General features: G+C 58.0%; 1 protein-coding gene across 2 annotated transcripts; it reads left to right on the top strand.

Annotated features, from left to right (window-relative positions):
• Positions 1-456: 456 nt before the first annotated feature.
• On the top strand, positions 457-27948 carry ATP2B4 (ATPase plasma membrane Ca2+ transporting 4). 2 transcript variants are annotated; one of them, XM_086627318.1, is made up of 21 exons: positions 457-652; positions 4805-5002; positions 5835-6092; positions 6853-6978; positions 7124-7249; positions 9103-9138; positions 10713-10874; positions 11479-11693; positions 11786-12028; positions 12140-12381; positions 12703-12937; positions 14110-14289; positions 14504-14591; positions 14733-14839; positions 16438-16629; positions 16742-16955; positions 17415-17626; positions 18002-18109; positions 18483-18665; positions 20951-21040; positions 27311-27948. In XM_086627318.1, the coding sequence occupies exons 1-21, from the start codon at positions 457-459 to the stop codon at positions 27614-27616; spliced, it is 3717 nt and encodes a 1238-aa protein (XP_086483444.1). In that variant the 3' UTR covers positions 27617-27948. The 2 variants fall into 2 exon arrangements, with proteins under 2 accessions (XP_086483444.1, XP_086483445.1); XM_086627319.1 differs by lacking the exon at positions 20951-21040.

Below are 27948 nucleotides of genomic sequence, written 5' to 3'. Positions count from 1 at the left end.
CGTGCCGAGTCTGTCTGAGCTCCCTGCAAGGTCAACTTCGGCTCATCCAGGTTTTTTTGGTTCAAACCCATGCTCATCCCTGGGGCTGGGTGAGCAAACCCATTCTGGGGTGCCACTGCCCCTGCTCGCCCATCCCGTGGGGCGTTGATTAGCAGGGCTCCTAACGCTGATATTTTTGTTTCCCATCCTTGTTTTTGCAGCTCCAGTTGCTGTGGTATCCAGGGAGCCCTCCTCCTTCTGCGGGAGATGCACGCTGGTCGTTGCTAAGGTCGCCTCCGCGGTAACATGCACATCCTGTTTACACCTTTATCCGGAGAAGTTGGGCTCGGGTAGAGGTACCCGCTTTACCCGGGCAGCCCCCAGGGAAGGGGCCACACCGAGCATCCCCCCGCCGGACCCTCGAGGGAAGGCGCCGCAGGAGCCGCGAGCCGGCGTCACCGCCACTGCACCGGCAAGATGACGAACAACGTGGCCGACCACCACCCTGGGAACTCGGTTGCTGAAGGCAATCATGAGGGGGACTTTGGTTGCTCCATGGTGGAGCTCAGGAACCTCATGGAGCTGAGGAGTGCCGAGGCGGTTGCCCGGCTCAATGACTCTTACGGTGGCGTGCAGAATGTCTGCAAGAGGTTGAAGACGTCGCCAGTTGAAGGTAAGCGACCGTCCTGTGGTCTGCGAGGTGGGACCACCCGCTTGGGTCCGGCTGGAGCTGTGCAGGGTCTGGGCTGGAGGGTGATGGCTGAGCTCAAAGCGTGGTCCCGTTGCATCCATCACAATCCTTGTGGGAGATGGCTCCGTGCATCTCAATCAAATGATCATTTAAGGTAGAGAAGGTGGTGGTGAGGGGGTGGGAAGCAAGGAAAAGAGAGGCATCTTCCATGGGGGTTCACCCAAAGCATAGCCAGGAGCCCTGCATCCCCTGGGAGGCTGGAGCGGAGGCGGGATGCGGGCAGGGGTGAGGAGCTGACGGGGCATAAGAGGGTGTGGAGGGGGCTTCTCTCCACAGCCCAGCTGTTGCCCCACAGGTTGGCACCGTTTTTCCCAGTTTAATGATTCATGGTGCTGACGGCCGGGCTGCCTGTGGCGCAGGCGAAGGGGAGCGTAAAGGTTGGAGCGTGCCCAGGGAGGTGGCTGGGCTGCGCAGAGCTCATTTGTGGGGTGTCAGGGCAGCATGACCCCAAAGGGGATCGGTGCTGGGGATGGGGAGACGCATACGGGTCTGCTCCCGATCGGCGTGGCTCCGTGAGCGGCCCTGGGAGTGTCAGACCTGGTTTGGTGCTTCTGAGCATCGCGGGTTTGAGAGGTGGCAGTGATGCTCAGCTGTGGGTGCCAGGTCACTTTTGGGAGGCTTCGGTGGAAGGATGTCACCTCTTGTCCCCGTGGTCCAGGCTGACCTATTGGGCATCCCCGTATTGACGAGTAGGTGCTAGGGCTCCCAGCATGGGGTGGCTGCACGTGCCTTTGCATGGCAATGGACCCCTTCCTTGGCATTAAAAGGGGTGCAGGGGGAGAAGCCCCCTGCTTATGGCACCGGGCTTTACCTGGGGCTGGGAACGGCGCTGGCAGGATGCGGCCCCGTGCTGGCTGTGTGGGATGGGGGACGTGGCTGCGCCTCAGCTCTGAAAACTTGCGGGTTATTATTAGTGCCGTAAGCCGGGGATTAGCGTGTTTCCCAGCTGTGAGTGGGACCGGGAAGGGGAGACAATATCGGGATGTCATTAGAGAAGGGGGGGAGTCCCGGTGGAAATACCAAGTCCAGGTCACAAAACAATGCGCTTGGCCCTGCCAAACTGGGGGTGGGAGGGGAGGGGAGGGTAAGGCTCTGCCTTACCCTGTTGCTGAGGGTGAGGCCAAGGGCTGCCCTTCGGTCCCAAGCGCTGTCCCGTGCCCCAGCGTGTCCCTGCCTCACCTCGCCCTCCTGCTCTGGAGGTGAGCTGCTTTGCCTGTCCCAAGCCCCATCCTATTGAGCACTGAGAGCAAAGAAAAGGTTATTTCCTACAAGTTGGGGTTTTTAAGAAGAGCAAAAGGCCAAGGCAGCCCGCGGCACCTCCATCTGATCCCATCAGCGCAGGGCGTTCAGCTCCTGTTGTGCCAGGGCTACCTCTCCACGGGCACCTACCCGAGATCCCAACGCATGGCATGACGAGGGAAACCCTGGCATGTCGGGAAGCTACAAGCCTGGAGCCTGTCCTCTGTGTTGATGTGTCCATGGACCAAGCCTGGGAAACGGGGAGTGGGGTCCCCAGGCGGCTGCTTGCCCCGGAGAGCGCAGGGCAGCGCAGGCTGTGTTCTCAGGTGGGATATCCCAGCCGGGGTTCAGTGAAAGGTGTGCAATGAGGGGAATGCTGGCTGCATCTTGGCACGTGTGCTGTGGGGCTGTTCCCCTCTGGGAAACCCTTTGTGGAGAGCTGGGGCTGGCTCCGGCTTGACCCTGAGCCCCACCTCTGCCTGCAAACCCTTCCCAAGCTGGCACTGCCCGCCCAATGCCCGGGAGCTTTGCTGGACCTGTGGGCACGAGATGGACACTGCTGTGTGCACGGGCACCGGGTGCGTGTCCCAGCTCCACGTTGCAATAGGCAGCCCCGTGCAGGTGTCTGTGCCGGGCCCCGTGCTCGTTATCCCTCTGCTCGCTCGTTATCCCACTGGGATGGCATGCAGCTCCTGCCCCACGTGGGCAGGGAGCACATGGCCCTGTGCTTGCCCTGGGTGTCACGGGAGGAGACAACTGGCACCGCAGAGCCTTCCTGGGAAGTCCCTCAGACCTCCTGCCCCACTGTAAAAGCCTTGGTGATGGGGTGGTTTGCTGGACGCTGGCTTTCCACCTCCCCCACCAGCCCCGCCGCCGAGGCGGGTCGGGCAGGGTGGGAAGGGGAGCGGGGCGGTGGCGGTGGTGGCGGCGAAGCACAGGCGGTTTCCGTGAGTCACCGCTGAGAGCGTCTCCCTTCCCGGTCTCCCTTGGGTGATGGGTGTCAGCAAACACGGCCCTGACTCACCCGCTGGCGGTAGCGGCTCCTGGGGCTGCCGCCTCCTTTCCAAGCCGGGGCAAGGAGCCCGCTCCGGGGTTCTTTCGTGTGAGGGCTTCGCTCCCCAAAAGCAGCTTTCCCAGGCTGGCTGTGCCACCCCTCTAAATCAGGGACCGGTGGCTGCACAGGGCTTTTGTTCTCCTGCTGTCACTTGTGGCCCCCAGCCAAAATTTCGAACCCATTCCCCCACCTATCGCCCCCCCTAGACCCTGTGCCAGCCCCAGCCGGGAGGGATTTGCTGCCTGGCCCCACAATGCATGCCCGGGGTACATGCCCACGGGTTCTGCTCTTTGCAATCTTCCCCGTGTCAGCACAGATTAAATCGGAAGCTCCCTCCTGCCCCAATTGCCCCAGGAGGGTGGGGGGCAGCTCTGGGGGCTCGCCCCTGGGTGGGACACGGGCTTTGGAGGAGCCACGTGTGTGACCTCCTGCGCCCCGTGGCAGCATCCCGCATCCTCGTGCGGGCACGCGTGTGCGCCTGGCACGCCTGCCCGCGGCGTGCGCCGTGCCTGCCTGGCCCCGGCGTGAGTCAAGCCGCGGCAGTTAGCCATATTTTCCATCCGTCCCGCCGGAGATGTTGGGTGGGAAGCGTTCCTGCATGGGTTGGGCTCGGGGAAGGCCGGGAGATCCCAGGATCCTGCTGCCCCGTCACACCCGGGCTGCTCTGCCAGCGCGTCCCCTCCCTGCAGCCGCGGGGTGTAGTCGCAGCAGAAAGGGGGGTCTGGGGTGGGAATGGGATTCATCCTGCTGCTTCCTCCCAGCTGGGATGCAACAGAGCTGGTGGGGAGGTGTCCCCTGAGTGGGGGGGCTCGGTCCTGTTCCCTCCCCCTGGGAGGGCATCGCTGCCAGGCTGCTCCAGGCACCAGGAGGTGGCCAGGGCTGGGCGTTACGGCCGCCTGCCCGGTGCATCTCGGGAGCTGGCAGCAGCCCCACAGGACATCTTAAGGTGGAGAGCAGGGGGCTCAGCTAGGGTGGTGCTGGGCAGGGGCTGCTGCTCTCCCCTTCCACCCCCCCAGCTTTTTAATGGCTTTAACGCAGGGGATGACCGGGGAGGCAGTGGGGCAAGTTGCCATCTCCCATTGGTGGCCCCTGCCCCGATGGGAGGGCTGGGAATGCTGCTGTGCTCACAGGCCCCTGCTGCAGGGCTTCGGGCTCCCCCCTTTTTTTGCACCCCCCTCTCCGAGGTTGCTGCATGCAGCCAGTTGAGGACCGTCCTGCTCCTTTCCTGGCTCCCACCACCCCTTTTCCACGGGAGCAGCCCCGTGGCTCCCCGCAGGAGCTGGCTCGGCCGCGCTGCCCCAGCCTCTGCGGCCGCGGCATGTCCGTGGGGCTCGGCCGAGCTCGGAGACGTTCCCGCTGCGCCGAGTCGCTCTCCGCGGCGGCTGCTCCTCTGAGCTGGCAGGAGAAGAGGGATCAGGTGGCTCCGACAGCTCCGAGCGCCGCTCGCAGTGCCAGATTTATGGCTAATTTGATGCAGCATGTAAACAAGCCGGCCAGTGCCAACTGGCATTAACTGGCACTCGGGCGCTTCGCGAGGCTGCGGCACCGGGGAGAGGCAGCTCGGTGTGCTCGCCCTGGCCCCTGCGCGCTCTCCTGCCCGTGGCTCTGGCAGCGTCCTGCCCCACTGCTTGGATGTCCCCTGCCCCACGGGTGATGGGAGCAAAGCCCTGCCTTGGCACCCCCGTGCCCACACCTCGTGCAGCCGTGGAGCTTCTCCTTGTGGGGGCCCCACCAGTGCTGGTGGTGGGCTTTGCCCTCATCTCCATCTCTCCCCTCTCCAGGCCTGTCTGGGAACCCGACCGACCTGGAGAAGAGGCGGCAGGTCTTCGGCCAGAACTTCATTCCTCCCAAAAAGGCCAAGACGTTCCTGCAGTTAGTGTGGGAGGCGCTCCAGGACGTCACGCTGATCATCTTGGAAATCGCAGCCATAATCTCCCTGGGCCTGTCCTTCTACCACCCCCCGGGTGGTGACAATGAGCGTGAGTCCCCGGGGTCCCCGCAGTGCGGTGGGGGACCCGTGTGAGCTGCTGTGCCCAGCCACGTGGCTTTGGGATAGGTGCTATCTATAGAAAGTCACCCCATGAGTCTCTCCATGCTGGTGCAGATGGAGCTGGGAGCTACTTCTGTTCACACTTTAGGTGGTGGCTTCTCCCTGTCCTTGGCACGGTCCCATCCATGTCCAGGGACCTGCACTGATGGACGTGCCTGCGCACAGTTGTCACCACGCCATAGCTCAGAGCTGCTTCTTGCTGCTCCTCCAAAAGATGCTCAAAGACCAAGGGATCTGCCTGGTCTGGTGGCTTCCCAAGTCCCATGGGGCTTCTCTTTTGGTTTGAGGCATGGAGGGACGAGGCTGGCTGTCCCCTGGTACCTCTCCCTGACCAGCTGTGACACCCCATGTGCGTTGGGTGAGTGGCCCCTCCTCAGCTCTGGATCTCTGTATTGGAGGAGCTGAGCAGGGACAGGGATCCCGAGATGCAGGGAGACGGTGACTCACTCGAGGGTCACGCAGTGGAGGGAGGGCTGGGTGCTGCAACTGGAAATAGAAGCCACTTGTCCCAGCTCCCACCCCGGCTCTCTCAGCTCAACCTCTGCCAAAAATGAAAAGTGAAAAAAAAAGAAGAAGAAAATAAAAAAACTCAAATGCCTTCAGGGATGTAAAAACCCTCTCCTGAGAGCAGGGGAGGCCCTCGGACCAGCTCGGGGAGGAGGAGGGAGGAATGATTGTCTTCCAGGCTCTGCTCTGTGGGTGTTACTGGGGGGAAAGTGGGTGTCTCGTTGTGCAAACGGGTTTTCTCCGTCCGACCACAGTGTGCGGCCAGTCGACGGGCGGCGTGGAGGACGAGGGTGAGTCGCAGGCCGGCTGGATTGAGGGGGCCGCTATCTTGTTCTCGGTGATCATCGTGGTGCTGGTGACCGCCTTCAACGACTGGAGCAAGGAAAAGCAATTCCGGGGTCTCCAGAGCCGCATCGAGCAGGAGCAGAAGTTCACGGTCATCCGCAAGGGACAGGTGATCCAGATCCCGGTGGCCGAGATTGTGGTGGGAGACATCGCGCAGATCAAGTACGGTGAGTGGAGGTGGGGGTGGCAGGGGTCTGGTGGTTCCTCCTCGCTGCTTTGCCAGCCCTTTTGCCTTGAGGGGAAGTGTTGGCTCTTCCAGTTGCTCTATTTTGCAGTGTGCTGTGGCTGGGAGCAATGGGAGATGCTCCCGTGCAGGTGCTGGAGCTCCGCTCGCCTTGCTGCCTGCCCGCCCGGAGCTGGGAGCTCTGCACACAGCTTTGGGGGCTTTAGCGACCTCCTGGTCTGAAAAATGGTTCATTTTCACAACCATGTCCCTGTTGGGGAGCATCTCCTTAGCAAGGAGAGGTAGCCATTGGGCTACAGTAGGTGCCGCTCCTTGTTTATGGGGGGTATGCTCATCCCATCCAACTCCCATCAGGAAGCAGGTTGGTCCAACACGGTGTTGATTTTCACATATGGCTTTTTTTCTGCCTCAGTGGGTGGATGATGGGATCGTGTCATGGTTTGGATGTCTTGGGAGGTTTTGGGAAGGAAGTGGTGTCGATTCAGTAAAACCAGATGGGGGAAGCACTGTCTGATTGAGCAAAAGGCCTTTAAAAAGGATGTTTTGTACAGCAGTGGAGATTTTGGAGCTGTTTGATGTAATTTTTAATACCCATCTGTTGCTTCTCCTCCCTCTTGATATGGTCTGAGACTGAGTTTTGAGTCCTCTTGCTGACACATACAGCTTCCTCCTGGGATGGAGCAGGCAGGGATGAGCTGTGACTGCCCAGGCCAGGGCTGACCCCCACTTTGCTCCTCTCCCAGGTGATCTCTTGCCAGCAGACGGGATCCTGATCCAGGGCAATGACCTGAAAATAGATGAGAGCTCTCTGACCGGGGAGTCAGACCAAGTCAAGAAATCACTGGATAAAGACCCCATGCTGCTGTCAGGTGAGGGTCCCGGGCAGCTCTCGCATGGTCGGTTTGTGTCGTGGTGAAGAGATGGCTGCTCCCAGGTCTGGTGTCTCGGCGTTGGGGATGAAGTGGGAACTGTGTGCCCCTGTCCTGTCTCACCGTGGTCTTTCTGCTGTGCCAGGTACCCACGTGATGGAGGGCTCCGGCAGGATGGTGGTGACTGCTGTGGGTATCAACTCCCAGACAGGAATCATCTTCACTCTCTTGGGTGCAGGAGAAGGAGACGAGGAAAAGAAGGTGAAGAAAGGTAAGGAGATCCACTGATCCTGCCTTTTCCCTCCTTTTGCCTTTCTCTCCCTTTCCTGGGAAGCATCCACCGGTGTGCAACAAGCTATGCCCACATCGGTGGGACGCAGTTGTGTGTTAGTGCCTGTGAGCCAGGCAGGTACGGTGAGCTCTCAAGGTGGCGAGGAGGAGGATCCCTCCCTGCTACCCCTTCGCCCGCCGCGTGGGCATCGTGCTGCCTGAGGAAAGTCCCCCTGTGCACCCAGACCTCTGCTCACCAGCTCTTTCGGACACAGCTCCAACTTTTTCTTCTCCAGCCGACTGCAGTCTGGAGTTGCAGGGTGGGAGGTCGAGGCTCAGAGGGAAAAGTGGCTGATAACGATGCCCCGTGGTGCCGTGGCACGGTGCTCGTTGCCCGCCCTGTGGTGGGAAGGTGAGTCCTGGTTGTCCACAGGCTGTTTGTAGCCCATCCAGAACCTTGAGGACTTTGCTGAAGATCTCTGCTGGCACCCCCTGAGCTCCCCAGGGACGGAGGCAAGGCGCAGGGGATGGCGAGAGGGAGAGGAGGGCTGTGTGCTGGGGGTGGAGGGCAGGAGAGCAGCCAGGCAGGCTGAGGCGTTCCTCATCATGCTGAGACTCGAATGCTTTCCTGCCTCGGCTCACATCTCACTGCTTGTTCCGCTGCTCTGTGCCAGCTCTGATACCAGCTTTAAAGCCAGAATTGGTACAAGCCAGGCTTGGGAAGCTCCTGCTCTCCTCCGTGTCCCCACACCCCTGTTCAGCAGCTCTGGGCTCAGCGGGAGCAGCCACGAGGTGCGAGGAGCTGGCAGGAGGGAGCTGCCGGCTGGCACAGCTGGCTGCACCGGTGTCCATGTGCTGGGGAGCCCTTCCTGGGAGGCGATGCCAGGCGGGGAGAGGCTCGCCGGGCTTCTCCTGGCAGCCGTTTCGGCTCTGGGCCGTATGTGTGCTGGGTTTCTCCAGCTCCGCTTGCCTGGGGCGGGCAGCTGGCTCCCATCGCTGGGGTTCAGCGGCTGTGGGGCTCTTGGGGTTTAGCTGCCAGCTTGGAGGTGGGAGTCTGGGGGCAGACGTGGGCCTGGCACTGCTGTTGGAGCTGAGCAGCAGCTCTCCAGGCACGGTGCTCAGTGTTTCCCCAGCCTTCCAGCTCTGTCACTCAGCCCCACGGCAAACCCAGCTCTGCGCCTTGCAGCCCTCGATACGGGAGCAGAGTGGGGCAGGGGGCTTCATCGGCTCGTTCCCCGCCGCAGTGCTGGGGAGCGATGGAGGGGAGGTGTATAAACCCCTTATTGCACAAGGCTGGTTTAGGTCGCAGCAGCCCCGTGCTCCCCGTGTTGTGGAGGCAGTTTGGGGACCCCCATGTGCAGACCCTGCCCACCACTGACGTGGGGGGCAGAGTCCCCTGCTATGGGGATAGTGCTGCCCATGGCGGGGGGGCAAGTCTGTGCCTCGGGCGGGTCTGCTTGTGCCTGCTGGTAGCAGGAGGCAGGGAGCACTGGTGCTCCATGTGTGCTGCATGGAGGTAGAGCTCTGCCTGGGGTATCTTCTCCCTAAGGGTCTGAGACACCACTGGCACCCTTGGAAGCACCCACAGGGGTTGTAGCGGGTGCTTTGCAGGTGGGGAAGTCTGAAGGCTCAGGGACAGGGTGTCTGGGGACACAGGGAGCTCCGGCGCCGCAAGCAGCAGACTGAGGCACGCGGTGTCTGGATGGTGACTGCGGGGCGCTGAGCCCTGCACGTGGGCACTGCCGGAGCGGTGCACGGCCCCTTGGAGCAGGGCCAGCCCCAGGCTGTCCTGCCAGCTGGACGGTGAACGTGGGACCGTGTGCTCAGCCCTCCACCCTTTCTGTCTTTGAACAGGTAAAAAAACCGGAGCCCCCGAAAATCGCAACAAAGGTAACCAGCCTCTCCATCCTTTGAACCAGCACCACACTAACTACTGAGCATTCCTCCTTCCTTCCTTCCTTCCTTCTTCTCATCAGTCTGTGCTCTTTGCTGCTCCGGCGGGACTCTCGCCTTGTTGTCCTGGGAGAGGGTGCAACGGTCCCACTGCTGGTGGCCCTGGCATGGCATCGCGGTGCCCTCTGGCACTGCACCATGGGGCTGTGCGTAGCTGGGATGGGGTTGGCCGGCTTCCCCCGTGCCCACCTTGCCCCTGTGTGGGGCAAAGCCTTCGTGCAGGGAGGACAGGGCTCTTCAGCAGCCTGGACCATCGGCAGAGCATCCTCTTCTCCGGGCAGACCTCCTCCATGTTGAGACGAGCCGCAGCCGTGACCTGGTGGCTCTGAAGCCCTTGTGCCTGCCAGAAGCCGAACCTTTGCATGGTTTGTGTTGGGCACGGCTAGGGCAGAGATGCCAGTCCCCTCCTGCTCTTCCTGGGCTGCAATGTCCCCCGGGGCCAGGCCAACGCGACGGTTGCACCCTCTCCTCCCATGGCCTCGACTCCGTGAGCGTCTCCTCGCCAGTGTTTCTCACACTGTTCTTTGCAGGCTGTGGAGGAAGCCCATTTCTGCACCTCTCTCTCCACCTCTCTCTCTCTTTCTCTCTCTTCTCAGCAGTTTGAGTTTCCCTCCTTCCCGTCAGACTGTGTCCGGGTGCTTGTTTTGTCCGTGTCGGGTCTGTCGTAACCGTGGAGGTGTCCGGTGTGGAGCAGCCGTGAGCTCCGGGGTGTCTCAAGCCATGGAGCAGCGGCAGCCGGGAGGGGACAGGTCCTGGGGCAGCCGTGGGGCCACTGCTGCTCCTCCAGCCCCGATGGCTGAGGAGGAACCTCTCAGGGGGGATCCCACCCTCTTCCCACCCCTCCCCAAAACTTCCAGCTGACCTGGGTCTCCCCGGTGCAGACCTCCAGACCACTTATAGCAGCTGAAAGCCTGGCTGTCTTGGGTCCTAAAATGGTGGTGGATGGCTCAGGGCTGGGATTCACGGAGCTGGTTCACTCCTCTTCAAACTTCATCCAAATTTCTAACCGTCCCCCTTCATCTCACCCCCTCAGTCGCTCCCCTGGCAATGATTTCTGCTGAGCCGCCCCCAGGGCATTGCAGAGGCGGCACCGGGAGGGAGTGGGAATGCTCATGGGGGGATCAGAGTCTCTCTGGGGTCAGCCCAAAGTGCTCCCCATCTGCTGTAGGGTGTAAAGCAGCCTAGAAGAGACCTACCTCCACCCCAAAGCTTGACTGGAGGGTTTCTTGCAGCGCTGCCGTAGAGGTGTGACCGGTGCAGGGGTCACATCACCAGTGTCAGCTCTGAGGATCCTTTGTCCGTGGGGTAGACTGCAGAAAACTGCCCCGTAGAGAGGTGGCAGGGCCCCAGGACACGAGGTTGCCATGTGCTCAGATGCGTGTGTCGTCGGGAATGGTTCTTGTTCTGGGTTTTCTCTCTCTCCCACCACCATCTTTCTCAGTGGTGTCCTACGGGGTTTCCTGGTCTCTCTCCTGTTCACACGTGGTGTCTTATTTTGCCCTGGGCTGTAGCTAAAACTCAGGATGGTGTGGCCTTAGAGATCCAACCCCTGAAGAGCCAGGAAGGGGTGGAAAATGAGGAGAAGGAGAAGAAGAAGGTGAAGGTGCCCAAGAAGGAGAAGTCTGTGCTGCAAGGGAAGCTCACGCGCCTGGCAGTCCAGATCGGGAAGGCGGGTGAGTGGTGGTGGCCCAGCATGAGCCATCATAGAATCACAGAATGGTTAGGGTTGGAAGGGACCTCAAAGATCATCTAGTTCCAACCTCCCTGCCATGGGCAGAGAAATCCTCCACTACACCAGGTTGCCCAAAGCCTCATCCAACCTGGCCTTGAACGCTTCCAGGGATGGGGCAGCCACAAGTTCTCTGGGCAACCTGTTCCGCTGCCTCACCACCTTCAATGTAAAAAATTTCTTCCTTATATCCAATCTAAATCTCCCCTCTTTCAGTTTAAATCCCTTGCCCCTTGTCCTATCACTACACGCCCTTGTAAAAAGTCCCTCTCCAGCTTTCCTGTAGGCCCCCTTTAGGTACTGGAAAGCTGCTATAAGATCACCCTGGAGCCTTCTCTTCTCCAGGCTGAACAGCCCCAACTCTCTCAGCCTGTCTTCATAGCAGAGGTGCTCCAGCCCTCGGATCATCTTCGTGGCCCTCCTCTGGACTCGTTCCAGTAGCTCCATGTCCTTCTTCATCCCAGAGCCCTTGCTGGAAGTAGCATGGGGAGAAGGGGCTGTCCCCTTTCTCTGCGTCCCCTCACCTGCTGCTCTGTCTCTTCCTCCAGGGTTGATCATGTCGGCCATCACGGTCATCATTTTGGTGCTCTACTTCGTGATCGACACGTTTGGAGTGCAGGGACGGCCCTGGCTGGCGGAATGCACCCCCATTTACATCCAGTACTTCGTCAAGTTCTTCATCATCGGTGTCACCGTGTTGGTGGTGGCTGTGCCTGAAGGGCTCCCGCTGGCAGTCACCATCTCCCTGGCCTACTCCGTGAAGGTGAGACCATGACGCAGCAGGGTCACTTGGGGGCATGATGGGGAAATCCAGGCTTTTGACTTTGACCTTCCTGGTCGTGGTGCCTGTTGCAGAAAATGATGAAGGACAACAACCTCGTGAGACACTTGGATGCGTGTGAGACCATGGGCAATGCCACCGCCATCTGCTCGGACAAGACGGGCACGCTCACCATGAACCGCATGACCGTGGTGCAAGCCTACGTGGGGGACACGCACTACCGCCAGATCCCCGACCCTGAAGCCATCCTGCCCAAGATCTTGGACCTCATAGTCAACGGTGTCGCCATCAACTCAGCCTACACGTCCAAGATCCTGGTGAGCTGGAGAACCACAGCCTTGTGTCCTCTGGCCTCCCATCACTGGCCATCCCTGCAGCTCCCATCCTGCCATACCCAGGTTTGGCATCACTTTTCCTTTCCTTTTCAGCCACCCGAGAAGGAAGGAGGGCTACCCCGGCAAGTAGGGAACAAGACCGAGTGCGCCCTGCTGGGTTTCGTGCTGGACCTGAAGCAGGATTACCAGGCTGTGCGGAACGAGGTGCCAGAGGAGAAGCTCTACAAGGTCTACACCTTCAACTCGGTGCGCAAGTCCATGAGCACGGTGCTGAAGAACGGCAACGGCGGCTTCCGCATGTACAGCAAGGGAGCCTCCGAGATCATCCTCCGCAAGTAACCGTCCCCCCTCGCTACGCCGGTCCTCTCCCCGTCCCGTGGGCTTTCGGCTCTCCCTGCACCGCGGAGGTGTTTTGTGGGGCTGTGGGGTGAAGGGTGCCCAGTGCTGCGGAGCGGGGAGGTGACTATGGGGAGGTGGTGCCATGTAAAGTGTTTTAACTCTCTGAGAGCAGCTTTGGTAAAGCTGTAGGGAGCTGTGGGTGAGAGGGGTGGCCCTGTTTTGCAGATGGGGAAGCTGGGTGGTGAGGAGTGGATTGTTGAGCCGGCAGCTGGTGCCAGCGCCCATCTCCCTCACCCTCCATTCCTGTCCCATGTTAGGTGCACCAAGATCCTGGACAAGAACGGAGACCCTCGGGTGTTCAAGGTGAAGGACCGGGATGAGATGGTGAAGAAGGTGATAGAGCCCATGGCCTGCCACGGACTGCGGACCATCTGTCTGGCCTTCCGTGACTTCCCCGCTGATGCCGAGCCGGACTGGGACAGCGAGAATGAGATCCTGTCTGACCTGACCTGCATCGCTGTCGTTGGGATAGAGGACCCTGTGAGGCCAGAGGTACCGAACCCCAGCTCTGCTCTGGCCATCCTCCACCTCAGCGGTGTTCCTGGGCCGGGAACCCCTTTCCCTGCTGCTGAGGACCGGTTCGTGGTTGTGCCTTATGAAAGCACAAGCATCTGCTCTGCATCGATCCCTGAAGTGCTCCATGCTTAGCAGCTCCCTGCTGCCAGCATTTCTCTCCCATACCTGGACAAAAAGACCCACTGGCAGGGGGTTTCTACCCAGACTTCCCCCCTAGCTGCTACCAGTCTGTGCACAAGCCAGACTGGTTCCACGTGCAGTTGAAAAGTGCATGGAGATGCCACGTAGGGGTGGCAGAGGGTGTTGGAGAGGGGCAGGGCTGATCTAGCTGGTTCCTCCCTCGCCGCGGGGGTGACGGGCGGACAGCTGGGCTAACACAATAAGCCCTCCGATACCTGCCTCCTGATTACATTTTGGAGCTTGCCCCTGTGCTCCTGCCCTGCTTGCATCTTTCCTGATTAGATGTTCAAGTATCTGGGTCTAGGAATTGCATTACAGATGCCCCGTCTGCACCGGCTCTGGAGGCCGCTGATTCAATTTGCTAATTTCTCACTAATATCCTCTTCCCCCACCGCTCCGTAATAGATAAACCCATTAGTGCAGCGACGTGCTGCCGGAGCGGTGGGGTGGATGAAATGCTCCTGTTTTGATGGATCACCAGGCCGTGCCTTGGCCGCCGGCACCGTGGCGTGACGGGGAGGAAGCAGTGAGGTTGCCTTCCCCTTGGGGCAGGGGCTGGAAGATCTCACGCTGTCTGTGCCGGAGGAGCTGCTCCGGACACGCTCACGAGTCCGGCCGGAGCCGCGGCGAGGGCAGGAGGCTGTGGTGCAGGAGCAGTTGGCCGTGGCAGCGAGCAGGGGCCGGCATCCTCTCCGGTGGCTTCTCCCTGCGCCCCAGGGATGAACAGCTGAGCTGCTGCTGGGTGGGGGCAGTTTTTGGTTCAGCATCTCATCCCCAGTGTGAGCACTGAGCTGAGCTGTGGGTGGATGCCGGTGGGCTGCTGGTCCCTGACCCCACTGGGCCTCTTTCTGCATCCTTTTAGGGAGCATTGGAGAGGAGCTGCCTGGCTCCCAGGATACCCAGTGCTGAATCCGAGAGCTCTACCCTGCCCTGCCTGTCCCGCTGCCAACTCTGTCCCCATCCCTCAGGTGCCCGATGCCATCCTGAAGTGCCAGCGTGCTGGGATCACCGTCCGGATGGTGACAGGGGACAACATCAACACCGCCCGCGCCATCGCCACCAAGTGCGGTATCCTGCTGCCAGGGGAGGACTTCTTGTGCCTGGAGGGGAAGGAGTTCAATCGGCTCATCCGCAACGAGAAGGGAGAGGTGGGAGAGTAGCACCAGGTCCCGCTCTGCAGTGGGTGTGGGTGGCCTCTCCCACAGCCCCAGCAGCATAAAGCACTGGGTCCTGCTGGGTTTTCCTCCTCTCCTTGGATAAACGCAGCTGGTCCCACTGCTAGCTGGGACCTTGAGCTCTGAGGTGGGGCAGGAGGTTTCTGGGGGAGTCTTTTCCCTTTCACACATGGGCTTTGTCCTGCAGGTAGAACAGGAGCAGCTGGATAAGATCTGGCCCAAGCTGCGTGTGCTGGCCCGCTCCTCCCCGACAGACAAGCACACGCTCGTGAAAGGTGAGCGTCTGCCAGCTCCCCACCTGCTGCCTCCCACCAAAGTGTCTCATCCTGCTCTGCCTGGCTGCTTTTGCAGCAAAATCCATGCTGGGAGCCTGCCCTTGGGACTTATTTTCTCTGAACTGCTTGTCTCCGTTGCAGGAATTATCGACAGCACTGTTGGTGACCAGAGGCAGGTGGTGGCCGTGACTGGGGACGGGACCAACGATGGCCCAGCTCTGAAGAAAGCCGACGTTGGGTTTGCCATGGTATGGATGGGTGGGGGGGTTTTCCTGGGGGTGGCCTTCGCTCTCAGGGGTGAGAAACTAATGGCACACGTGGTTATTCTCATCACTGAATTATTTCTGGACCGGTGAAACTCTTTTCCAAATCTACAAGATGGCTTAAAAAGAAAAAAAGAAACTTTCTTTGGAGGTTTGATTTAATTTTCATGAACTTCATTGGATTGTTAGGAAAAGAGGAATGGAAGCAATCCCCAGAGAGCCTGGCTTAGGGCTGGGCTCTCTCCCACCTGGAGGGACCGTGTCCTGCTGAAGGTGACATGGTGCTTGCAGAGCACCCAGAGCAGGGACCTGCATGGCCCCAGTTTCTGAGCTGTGGGCTCCAGGAGAGCCATGGGAACCCAGTAACTTGGCGTGACTTGGTTTATCCCTGCAGTGCTTCACCCCGGCTCGTAACGGGCAGCCCAGGCTCCGAGCGTGGTGCTGATGCTGACTTGGGGAGTTTATTTACGGTGTAGAATTCTGATCTCCTGATTTCCTGCTTTTCTTTGCCCTGCCTGCAAGAAGCAAGGAAATAAACCTGTCAGTTTTAACAGGTTTCCTGTGAGTTGTTTGAGTTTAGGCAGGTGAGCAGGAGCCTTAGGAGCTCACACAGGGAGCTTTGAGCAAATGGGAAATTTTTGGGGAGCAGGGATTTTTACAAAGGTTTTGAATATCCAAGTGCAATTCTGGAGCCTTTAGGACAAACGGCAGAAGGGGGCCTGTCTTCTCTTGGAGTACCGTACAGTGGGGCTCTGTGCCCCGTGTGCAGGATTGGACCCTGGCCAGGCACCAGGCTTTGGGGCTGAGCACGTCGGCTCTCCGGAGAGCAGGAATCAAACGGCATGTGGGTCCCCTGGGCTGGTCTGTCCAGCTTGCTCCAGAGCTCATGCCCTGCAACAGCCGGGGGTTCCCGTCTGAGAGAGTCTTGCCAGTCTCAGAGCTTCTCCAGGACGGCACCAGGGAGCCGGCTGGTTACGGGCATCGCTTCAGTGCATTTAATTACCGCAAAGCGAGCGCCTCAGCGTGCCGGCGGTGAGAAACGCAGCGAGCCCAGCTCCTCCTGCACGGCAAACCGTCCTGCGGAGAGGCTGCAGGGATTTGGGGAGGCTGTGGGCAGCCCTGCTTGCTGCGGGGCTGCCGCCTACCTCGGATGGGGCAGAAGACACCAGGAAGGCGCCGGGGCTTTGGGCTGCTGAACTCTCCCTCTCATTTGGGGGTCCCAACCCTCTCTTGCAGCAGAGATGCCCAGGGATGCCAGTGTTCCCTGGCCTAAGGAGGAAGCCATGCTTATGAGCTCTTTTCCAGCTTTGGGCTGCGGTCCCTGCTTGGGGCTCGCACAGCGACACGCTGAAAAGCTTGGGGTCTGTCCTCGAAGGCTTCGCTGCTTTGGAGCCTCCGTGCTCTCGGGTGCGTTGGTGCAGCCGCAGCAGGGCTCGCTGTCAAACGCAGGACTGACTCCAGCTCCTCTGGCTCTGGCGGGTTTTTCTCTTGGGGCTTTTTCTGGGAAGAAGCGGAGCCAGGTGGATGGCAAGCATGGAGCTTGCTCTGTGACTCACTGCATCGCTTTCTTCCTGGCCCTCAAGGGCATCGCAGGCACGGATGTGGCAAAGGAGGCTTCGGACATCATCCTGACGGATGATAATTTCACCAGCATCGTCAAGGCGGTGATGTGGGGACGCAACGTCTACGACAGCATCTCCAAGTTCTTGCAGTTCCAGCTAACCGTTAACGTCGTGGCCGTCATCGTGGCCTTCACGGGTGCCTGCATCACGCAGGTACGGGGCTGCTGGGCTGGGCAGGAGGAGAGTGGGGGCTCCTGCAAGACAGGCGGTGAAGAGAGAGGGTGGTTTTGGTGGTGTGACGTGTTCTCCCCCACTTTCGCTGCAGGACTCTCCGCTGAAGGCTGTCCAGATGCTGTGGGTGAACCTGATCATGGACACCTTCGCCTCCTTAGCCCTGGCCACGGAGCCCCCGTCGGAGTCGCTGCTGCTGCGCAAGCCGTACGGCCGCAACAAGCCGCTCATCTCCCGCACCATGATGAAGAACATCCTGGGGCACGCGGTGTACCAGCTAACGATCATTTTCACGCTGCTTTTTGCGGGTGAGCTTTGAGGCCCCAAGAAACGGTGGGGGAAAAGGAAAGGGGCAGAGTGCCAGCGCTGCCTTGTGAGCCGCCTTGTTTCACCGGTGTTGGGGACCCTTGTTCTCAGCTGTCACTCGGAGCCCTCGCGTTGGCCAGGATGGAGTTATTTAATAACAGATGGGAAGCGGAGGGGTGTTAAGAGAGAGGGTTGATGCCAAGGATGTGGGTCTGCTCAAGACCTCACTGGGTGCGGAGATCGTTTTAGCCAGAGCAGCAGGTTCTCAGCATTTTTAAGGAAATAAGGGTTCAGTGGGGCTAGAATGGGAGATCCCAGCAGGGTCAAAGGATCCTCAGCAGGAGCTTAGGATCTTAATTCCACCTCTACCAGTGCAGAGCAGAAGTAAGGAGCAGGATCTCATATTCTCCTCTCTTCTCTGCCCTTCCCCATCCCTTCCCCAAAATCCCTTGTCTGCTCAGGGGAGAAGTTTTTTGACATCGACAGTGGCCGGAATGCCCCGCTCCACTCCCCACCCACTGAGCACTACACCATCGTCTTCAACACCTTTGTCATGATGCAGTTGTTCAATGAGATCAACGCGCGCAAGATCCATGGGGAGAGGAACGTCTTCGAGTCCATCTACCGCAACCCTATCTTCTGCACGGTGGTGCTGGGGACATTTGCAGCTCAGGTGAGGCTGTGGGGACAGCGTGGGAATAAGGGGACAGGTGGGGTTAGGAGGGGACCATGCTGCAGGCAGGACCTGTGTCTGCTGCAGTCACTGCCCACGTCTCTGTTCTGTTCCCTTATTCTTCTCCAGCAGCTTCTTATTGACACAAAACCAGAATATTGGGGTCTAGAGTGTGTTGGGAGGTGCCAGGGGTGGCCAACCAGCATGTCTCTGGTATCCTGTAAAGTTACTAGCCTACATGTGAGGTCCTTGCTCCTCTTGTGATCCCAGGGAAGCGGGGAAGGATGCGTGGCTGTAGGTGACCTTTTCATGCGTGGCTGTGCGGCACAGCCCTTGGAGCGCCCCTTGTATGACTTGTTCTCTTCTGTGCTGTAGATCATCATTGTGGAGTTTGGTGGGAAGCCGTTCAGCTGCTCTGGGCTCACTCTGAGCCAGTGGTTCTGGTGTATTTTTATTGGAGTGGGAGAGCTTCTCTGGGGCCAGGTAAGAGCCAGTCTGAAAAAACATACCACGTGCCTCCATGCCACGGTGTGCCCGCAGCCCAGCCTGCCTTCCCCTTCCCACTGCCCTTCTTCTCCCCAGTATTTATTCAAGGCAGCTTTGGAAGGGGGTGCTGCTCCATCCCAGTACCACGCCAGCAGTGAGAGGAAGAGGTTGCTAATCTACTCCTCATTCCCATGCTGCTTGCAGAGGGACACATCCAGCAGTGGCATGTCTCGGCTGTGTCCTGGCATCTCCCAGCTGAATCCCTGCCAGCTCACTGCAGGAATGCTCTCCCTTGGTCAAGGCTGGTGGTGGGCTCGGTGCTGCTGTAGCCTGCAGGCTAAGGACCTGCTCTCTCCCTGCCTCTCCCCAGCTGATCTGCACTGTCCCAACCAGCCACCTGAAGTTCCTGAAAGAAGCTGGGCATGGCATCACCAAGGAGGAGATCCCAGAGGAGGAGCTGCCTGAAGATGTGGATGAGATTGACCACGCTGAAATGGAGCTGCGGCGCGGGCAGATCCTGTGGTTCAGGGGTCTCAACAGGATACAGACACAGGTACTGTGGGGCAGAGGGTACTGTGAGGCTCTTCCTTCTCTCTCTCTCTTTCTCGTTCTTTCTCTCCAGGGGCTCTGTCTGGAAAGAGGTGACGGCTGCCGCTCGGAGGATGCCATCACCTCCTGGGCTAGAATTCTCCCACCGCCTGTGCCTTTCTGGGTCTGCTCCGGTTGGGGAACCAGGACAGCCTGGCTTTCGGGGCAGGGGGAGGCACCGGTCTGTTGTGACACAGAGCACAGCATCCTGCAGCTCGAGGGAGGCTGGATGTGCTGCTGATGGGCTTCTCATGCAGTAGAGCAGGGTCGGAAGCTGCGAGGGGGGTCACAAAATCACCTGGGCTCTTACCGAGTTGCAGCAGGTGAGCGTTGAAGCTGCTCTTGGTCGCTGCTGCTCCCAGTGGGAAATGTGCCCAGGAGGGATCTGCCTGTGCGAGACCCTCTCTGGTCTCGCTCCTCTGCTGCTCTGTCCTTCTCGATGGCCCATTGGCCAAAGACTCTTGCCACCCCCCCTGCCAGCTCTCCAGGCTCCTTGCCTGGAGCTCTTGGCCCCGCAGCACGGAAGCTGAGGATAGAATCTATCTCTTAATATGGTTTTTACATCAGCTGTTTCTCCCTGACTCGTTTTTTCCTGGAAGGGTGGTTTTTTTTTTCCCCTGGACTGCTGTCTGGGCAGGGCAGGGAGAGCTCCCTGCAGCAAGGTTTGTGCCCCTCATCTTTTCTTGAGGCCTGGGCAGAGCTGTCCCGTGGAGGAAAGCTGTAGGTCTCCTATGGCCCCTGACATTCAGGAAGACGTTCATTCCTCTTCTGGCCCTCTGACAAACGGAGATAATCCAAATGGTCCAGACATGGGGACTGGAGTGAGCACAGCAGCTGTGTTGTGCCATGTTAACTTCCCTTCTCTGTCGGATGTTGCCTTGAGGGTTTCAAGGTGAGGTTCAGCCCTGATCCTTGCCTGTTGTGAGCGGTGGCCGGGCTCTTCTGATGCTGCCGGGGGCTGAGCTGCTGGCTCAGGCTGGCTCATCCCCATGAAAGATGTGCTGGGAGCACTGGGCTGTTTCAGAAGTGGTCCAGGTGTGCTGGTAGGTATGAACGGCTGCAGTACTGGTGGCCAGGCATGCCACTGGGGCTGAGCCCAGAGCTCAGAGATCTCTCTCCCTGCAGCCGTGGTTCAGACCTGGGCTGAAAGGAGCTCTTGCAACACAAAAAACACTCCTGGACACTGGGATGTCCCGGAGCCTCTCTAGTGCCTCCTTCCCTGGCTGCGGTGCCCTGCGTGGCGAGCAGAGCTGGCGGCAGGTCCAACCTGAGCGTCTTGGGGCTTCTGTCCTGAGCCAGCGTGTCTTAAGCGGGAGCACAGGGCTCTTCCCCGCGGGCCAGCCTGGTGCACTGGGGAAAAGAGGATCCCTCCGTGGAGGGACATCAAACTGCAGTGTGTGAAATACCTCCAGGGTAAACCAGAGCTGCACACAGGTCTGAAGGAGGTGTCCCCTCCCGAGATGCCATGTGGGCAAGCCAAGCCAGGGTGGCGCAGGGCTGGGTGCTCTGCCAGTGGGCTGACTGGCACGGGGCTGGGGACAGTCCAGCTGTGCAGTGCCAGGGAAGCCACAGCAGCACCCGGCTGCCCCTTGGCTCCACTGGCCTCGGTGTGCATCCACAGAGGAACTGTGGACTACCACCCAGGGTGCTTCCTTCCTGCATCCCTGCTGCCCAGCCAGCTCTGCTTCTGAGCCCTGTGCAGAGCCATGAGCCTGGGAGAGAGGCTGAGACGTCTTCCAGCACGGCTGGCTGCCATGGGAGCTGCGGGCACATGGTGTGTCCCAGGATTCAGCCACTCCGTTGTACATCCCGTGCAGCTGAGGAACCAGAAACTCTTTCCCAGTGCCGTTTTCTGGACCACCGGCTGCCAGCTCGCACCTCTGCCCACCCTCTCTCTTTCTCTGCTCCCCCTGCAGATTGCTGAGATAACCCAAGGTGTTTCCTCTGTCGCTCCCTCCCACCACAATCTCTTTCTCGGTGGTGGGATAAACCCTGCCCCTCTTGTGCCTGTGAGCGCAGGGCAGAGGCTGGAGTCGACTTCTCCTCTGCTCCCAGAAACACCAGCCGAACCCAGTGTGGGTTTACGGGAGCGTGGGCTGGGGGGGCTCTCTCCTCCCTCCTCCCCACCTCTCCGTTCTCCTTCCTTCCTGTCCGTGTGTGTCTGCCCAACCTCCCTGCTCCCCTCCGTCCCCGACCCCTCTCCCTGTCTCTGGCCGGGGCGATGCTATCTCACTCTCTGGTTCTTTGCAGATGGACGTAGTTTACACATTCCAGACCGGCGCCTCCTCTTTGCAGGGAGCCCTCAGGAGACAGCCTTCCATCGTGAGCCAGCACCACGATGTAAAAAATGTTTCTAGCCCAACCCATGTAGCTCTTTCCTCCGTCAATTCCACTCCCACCACTTCTGCTGTTGCTGCTGCTGCTGCATCTCCTCCTGCGGGCAGTGAGTGATAGTCTATTACAATGCATGATTTCTAATAACCACAGAGAGCACCTGCACCAACCTAACCCAGCCTGTTCTCTCTCCCTCTAAACCTTGACTCGCACACTGACATCCCAAATGCAGGATGGGGCGGGAGAGCATAGTAAAAAAAAAAAAAATAGGTTTTATGCTATTGCATCTTTAACAAGTCTATGATACTTTCTGGTCCTTCCCCCCCATTCCTTGTTGCTTCCTCCATTTTTACCTCTTCTCCTCCTTTGCAGGACTGATGTATGAGCCCACCCCCTCCTGAGGGGTGCAAAAATTGGTGGTTCTTGTGAAAAGAACTGTGTGTTCATGAGCGATTACAAGCATTGCTGTGAGAAGGACACGCTGTGCCCAAAAGCTGCCGTTTCTTTCCGATGCAGCTCTGCCCAGCCCCAGGATGCCCCAGAAGGGCCGGCATGGGCAGAGGTGTTGCTTTACTGAAGCTGTAGATCTGTTTGGAGGCAGAGCGGCTGCTTGGACCTTCCCACACCAGTTAGTGTGTTACTGGGGTCGGCTGAGCCGCAGTAACGGGCTGCCCCTACGCTCTCTGCCTCTTGCAGGCGTGGGAGAGGGGTGTTTGCTCCTGCCCTGGCTGGGAGCTTGGCCAGTGTGTGAGAGCAGCTGGTTGCCGTGGCTCAGCTGGTTGGTGGTGATGCATCGGAGCTGCTTGGAGCCACTCACCTGCAGGTCAGCCCCCTGTTTCGGAGCTGGCCAGTAAGCAAGCAGCCTCCCCTGTCCCACCAGTGGACATGCATGCCAGCTGAGCCAGCCCACGCACGTAAACATGCCCTTTGCTGCCGTGGAGCTCTGTGGGGACAGCACAGGGCTCTGCTGGTCCCCTGTCCTAGCCAGAGCCCCGTTGCAGCAGGTCGTCAGTGCCCAGCTTGTTCTGCACATGCTGGTTCTCGGTGTGCGCAGAGACACGCGACTCTGCACTCAAACGGAGGTGGAGAACACGGCCCTGCTGAACATCAGTGGCAAAGCTGGATCCTGGATCTAGCTGGGGGCTTCCAGACCAAAGAAAAACCCTCTCTGGTGCAGTGCCCCTCTCCGTGTTCCTCGTGAGCTGCGTATTCAGGCTTGCGAGCACGTGAGTGTGAATTCTCTCTGCAGGGCTGTGCCAGACTATGAGTAGGTAGTGTATCTTTCCTGGATAATTGGCTTTTTTATTGCACAGTCATTTTCTGTGTTCTCCTCTTATTAAAGAAATACCCTTGGTGACTTTTTGAATAGCTTTCAGTCTCCACTGTTTACGTACTGTGGGAGAGAAGAGAGAATTTCTGATAATTTTGTTTTCTCTCTATTTAGCTGACTCTGATGCTTGAAGTTTATTTTGCTTAATCCCAGTGTTTCTGAAGCAGCGCAGCTGCCTTCTGTTCCCGACTGCATCTGTGCATCACCAAGACTTTCTAATCAGAAGAAAACCTGCTTAGAGGGGTCTCAGAGTAGTGGGCTTGGGTGGACAAGACCAAAACACAGGGGTTTTTTTCAGTCTGTGGATTAATATTCTCCCCAATTTGCAGCAAGGGAATAGATAACTTGAATAGCTTGTGCCCTTCCAGGCAGCAAACAACTTGACCAGACGCTAACACAGGTCGCAAAGTCTTCCCTCTGTTTCCTGCCTAGACTTCTCTCTATTTCCCTCTGCCGCTTCCCTTCCGTCTCTCTCAAAGCTCCACTTCCCTCCATACAGATTAATGGTGGCCCTCTGTCTTCCTCTGCACTTCTGTGGGATGAGTTCTCCGGGGCTGGACCTCGGCAGCCCTGCCTGCCGTGTGCCCTGTTGGGGTGATGGAGCAGAGGGAGGTCTCAATAATGACCCTCAGGATGTGGTTTGCAGAGCTGAGCTGGTCTCCCATGGGGGTTTTGCCCTGGTTTGAGGGAACTGGGCAGAGCAAACCAGGGGTCAGTGGAGAAGCTGATGCTGGCTTTGTGCAGAAGGTGTAATTTCCATCGCCATGTGAGCAATGGGGTTTGCCCAGCATGTTGTGGTGCTGCAGTGATGGTGTGAAATGAGAAGAAATTCCAAGCTTGGAGGTTATGCACGTTGTGAAGGTTTCAGGTGGAGAGGAGGGCTGAGCCTGACCGTGGGCAGGGAGGGAGGTGGGCTTTCAGCCTGGTTGGGGAGCAGCTCATTTGTGTTTGCACTGCCTGGCTCATTCAAAACACTTGTCCTTGCTGTTACATTCCTTTGACAAGGGAACAGCTGAATTAATTTCACAGCAGTAGTTGACAGAGATGGTTAAATCAAAGTGAGAAAATCTGAGGAAAGCTGCAGCAGAAGTTTACTGGTGGAGCTGAAGGCAGTGATGTGGTAGATAGGGTCTGCACTCACCACTGCTTGAGGTGGTGGGGCAGGGAGGGCTTCTGTGAAGCTACTTCTACCTCTGAGCTTGTACTAGACTGACCACCTAGTTGCTTTGGCAGTCACCTAGGCTCTCGTTAGCTTGTTCGGGTTGGTTGTACTTGGTTTAGTTGGTTTTGCACACTGCGTTTTAGGGGTCAGGGCTTTTGTCAGTGCTTGCAGTTGCTGTTCTCGAGATGTTGACGATGTGACAGATGATCAATGTTGGTAGAAGGTGGCTGTCTTGGTTTGAAAAGAAAGGGGTCTGCTAAGGAAGGCAGGAGCCTCCCTTGAAATGGAAAATGTAAACACCCCTCCCTCTGAATTACTAGAATTTTGAAATTAAGGGGCTCTCAGGCAAAGAATAACAGTTCTTTACTAGGAAAATTAACAAGAAGGAAAAAAAAAACAACAAATGCAATAGTACACAAAAATAAAACTCACTGACAGAGTCAGACTACGACCTGACCCCTTGCTGGTCAGGGTGTCAGCAGCAGTCTGATCAAAAGGGTGGCTGCCATCCTCCTGGAACGGCAGACGTGGCTCCGCTGAAGCAGCGATCCTGCAGAAAGGCGTAGGTATCCTCGGAAGGTCCGGCAGAGAAGGAAAAAACCTGCTCCTCTGCAGTGTCAACGCTGGACCCGGGCCTCCCCGGTCTGGGAGGAGGGCACACAGCGAGCCGCAAGCGGCTGCTCTGTGCCACCTCGTCCACACGCAGCGAGAAGTGCCCGTCCCCCCCGGTGACTGCCCGAGAGCCCACCCGACCGCCGCCGCTCCTGCCTGGAGCATCTCGCAGTGGGGCTGATGTTGTTCTGCCCGTCACGGGACAAGGCATTGATGGGCCCGTTAACAGAAGATAGTCTGGAAGGAGGAGGCAAGGAAAAACACTGCCCACCTGGTTTCAACAGCTTCGTGAAGATGGTGATAGAAGACATACTTTTGGGCACATCCTACATTGTAACCTAGGACAGTGGCCTGCTTGGTGGTCTCCCTTGTCCTGTGCATTCACACCAAACTGAATTTATCCAGGATCTTACTGTGGTCGTTAGTGCAGCAAACACAGCTCTGAATTTCTGTTCTCAGCTACGTAAACTTCCATTTTTGCAGGCCAGCTGGTGCTCCAGCGTCATGGGGGGGAGTACCTGGCCCACACTCATCTCCTCATGAGTGTCCGTCATCCAGCTTGTGTGTGTGCCGGTCCATGTGTGCGTGCACGAGCTGGCTCGTTTATTTCTAGCCAGGATCTGCTGAGCCTGTGCCAGGGGATGCCCACGTTGCTACCCCATGTGGTGCAGCACCATCTTTCTGAGCCAGATGGAGAGCAGATTCAGAAGGGCATCCCTCACAAGAGGGGAACCCTGGAACATCTTGCAGGTAAAATCTCTGGGGTTCCAGGCACGAGACTTCTCTTTGAGTCTGGTTTTGTGGGTGCTGTTGTGCTGAGACCAAAGATCCATAGGAGGCTCTCGCTGGCTGAGCTGGTTGGTGACTTCTCTCCTCACCTGCCCGTGTACCAGACTGAGGTGGACAGTTTAACCCAGCTCATCTCACCAGAAGAGGAGTGTCGTCTCTGTTCACCCACCAGATCTGCAGCCCGTTCACGAAGAAGTGGCAGAACACACATGTATCTTTGTCTCATCAGCTTGCAAGGGGATGCATCTGAATCATCCTCCCTCCAGCAGCTCCCTCGGTTGGTGGCTGAGTGGTGGGGTGGCTCTCCAGGGTGTAGCAGAAGGACACTGCGGAGGAGCACCCCTTTTGTGGGATCTGGGGCTCTCCTCCCTTTTGCACCCCAGCTTTAGCCCACAGTGACACCGTGAGAGCAGGCAGGGGATGTGGGTGGGGAGTGGGTTCCTCAGGTACTGGGAACAGGTGGAGGTGGCTGGTGAGTAGCAGTGCTGCTTCCACAGGGCAGGAGGTAGAGCAGGATGACTGGCACTGCTACAGGGAGGTGTTACCAACTCCCCTGTTGTGCCCAGTGTTGCTGAACAATGTCTTAGAGTGGTCTGGAGGCATTTCCTTGGGAGAGGAGGAGTTGAGTAGATCTGGTCCCAGATGAACTGAACAGAGCAAAGACTTCTATTGCTTCCATAAAATGCACGAGAGCTTGTGCAAGATGCTTGGTCTCTGCTGACAACTTTTGTCAGAAGCTTCATCCTTTATAAAGGGAGGAGACAGCCCAGTTCCTGAGTGACTGGGAGGATGCCACGAGTCTGGAGGGTGCTGGTGTGACCTGCTGCAGCAGGATGGGGGGACCTCCGAAGAGAGGCAACGTGCTGGCTCTGGCCTGGAAGAGTCAGTGAGGAGAGAGCATCAGTGTAAGACACAGCAGAGCAACCCGAGGGGTGCTGCGGAGGGCACGGTGTGGTGGGTAGCTCCCAACTTTGCAGTAAAAGGGAAAGCCACGTGTGTGATTTCACCAGGTCCTCTGAGGCTTGGGAGACCTTCAGCTGCTCGGTTTGTTGGCTTTGCTTCAAAAGCCCACATATTGCATCGCTCTCCTTCAGTTTATGCCTTTTTGACATCTTTCGAGTGATTCTAGCCCTGAGTCACCCACAAGAGCTGGAGAGCTCTGCCACGGCCGAGGTGCACGTGCTGGTTGTCTCACGCGTGCCAGCGGCTGCACGTCGCTGCCGGGGCGAGCGTGACGGCAGCGCCGGGGTGGAGATGTCTGCTGCGGCCCCGTGGTGCTGCCGCCTCCTGCCCCTTCCTTCGCTGTATCTGACACTTGTCACCCATCTGACCAAACGACTGTGACTTGGCTGCAAGGGAGGGCGAGAGCTGGAAAGGTTCAAGGCTGGATTTCCAGAGGAACCGGAGGGAGCAGTGAATCCACTGCTAGCCACCATCCAGGCTTGTTTCCAGACCTCTCCCTTCCAGTGCAATGGAGGTTGCAGAGCCCTGCCCTGGTTGTCCAAAGCAGGCTCTGGATCTCCTGCTTATAACACGTCGAGCCTGGCTTTTGGCAGTGCTGGGAGCCTGTGGGTTTCGCAGGAGAGGTGTGTGGCCAGGCTTCCTAGCAAAGTTTGTGACCGTTTGGCGTGCAGAGCATCCAAAAGAATTAGCTGCCTTCGAAAACCACTGGGTCTTATTCAGCATGTCGGGGTAGGGAAGGATCCAGAGCTCCACCCTGTGATCCTGGTGGCAGCCACGTGAGGAAACTTGTGCAGATCTGGCTTCCTTCTTGCATGTTGAACTGGGTCCAGTTTTACTGGTCATGGCATCCGCTTGGACCTACTGCTTCACATGGGCTTGAAAAGTTTGCGACACCTTTTTAAAGCCCATTCCTTTCTAGAGATCTAAAAATGAAATAGAACACACGCACACATCGCTCCCACAGTAGAGGTTTTTTTGTCTTGAAGCGAACCCACTGTTTGTCTAACCCACATCTTCTCTGAGTTGTAGTTCCACTTTTTTGTCCTCGTTTATACACACAGAGACGCGTGCGCACACGTAATGACAACTAATGCATTTTGGCTTCCATTCATTCGAAGTGATCTGTTTTTTTGAGGTTTTTTGTGTCTTTTCTTGCAGCTTCTGAAGTCGCCCCATAGTCGGTTGATTCCCCATCACACACCTAGTGCCTGAGTCTGATCCATGTTGGCCCTCCTAGTTCACCATAGATCTCTCATTTCGACTTAGCTGTCTGTTCAGTGGTGGTGACTGTTGTTGTTGTTGTGCTTTTTGTTTTATTGTGTCTTTATTTAATTTTTACTTTCTCCTGGGAGCTCTGGGCTCTCGTAGCAGCTACTAACCCCTCTTTTATTTATTCCCCATGCTCCTCACCTCCCGGCAGATCAAAGTGGTGAATGCGTTCCGTAGCTCCTTGTACGAAGGCCTCGAGAAACCAGAATCCAGAAGCTCCATCCATAACTTCATGACTCACCCAGAGTTCATCCTGGAGGAAGACGAGCCTCGAACACCATTCCTTGACGGCGCTGAAGACGACTCCGAGACTGACGGACTCACAAAGCGAGGTGGGGGTAGCCTGGGTGGACCTACATCCCTCAACAGAAATAACAATGCAGTGGACAGCGACCAAGCTGAGGGCACCATCCCGGAGCCCGAAAGCCCCTTACACAGCTTGGAGACATCAGTTTGACCTTAGAACTTTGAACCCCCCCTCCTCCTCCACCTTCGTCCCTCGCCCTGTGTGATATTGGCACCAGTAACTGATCACACACTGCGGTCACTTCGTGTCAAACTGCTCATACATATATCATTTTGGTGTTTTGTTTTTGGGGTTTTTTGTTGGGTTTTTTTACCATTATTTAGCAGTGGGCACCAGAGTACCACGATGCTGGGTGTTGGGAGAGAGGCTAAGCCAAAATTGTGCATCTCCATCCCTAATTTTCAGTGGTACTCGCCCAAGTGAAGCAGCCAGGTTATTTCCTCTCCGAGAGTTGGGCTCCATGCGTCTGTAGGGGGTTTTCA

Source organism: Tauraco erythrolophus, chromosome 27, assembly GCF_009769465.1.
Source record: "Tauraco erythrolophus isolate bTauEry1 chromosome 27, bTauEry1.pri, whole genome shotgun sequence".
Lineage (NCBI taxonomy): Eukaryota > Metazoa > Chordata > Aves > Musophagiformes > Musophagidae > Tauraco > Tauraco erythrolophus.
The sequence above is the reverse complement of the archived record's forward strand: the minus strand, read 5'-3'. Positions and strand labels throughout refer to the sequence as shown.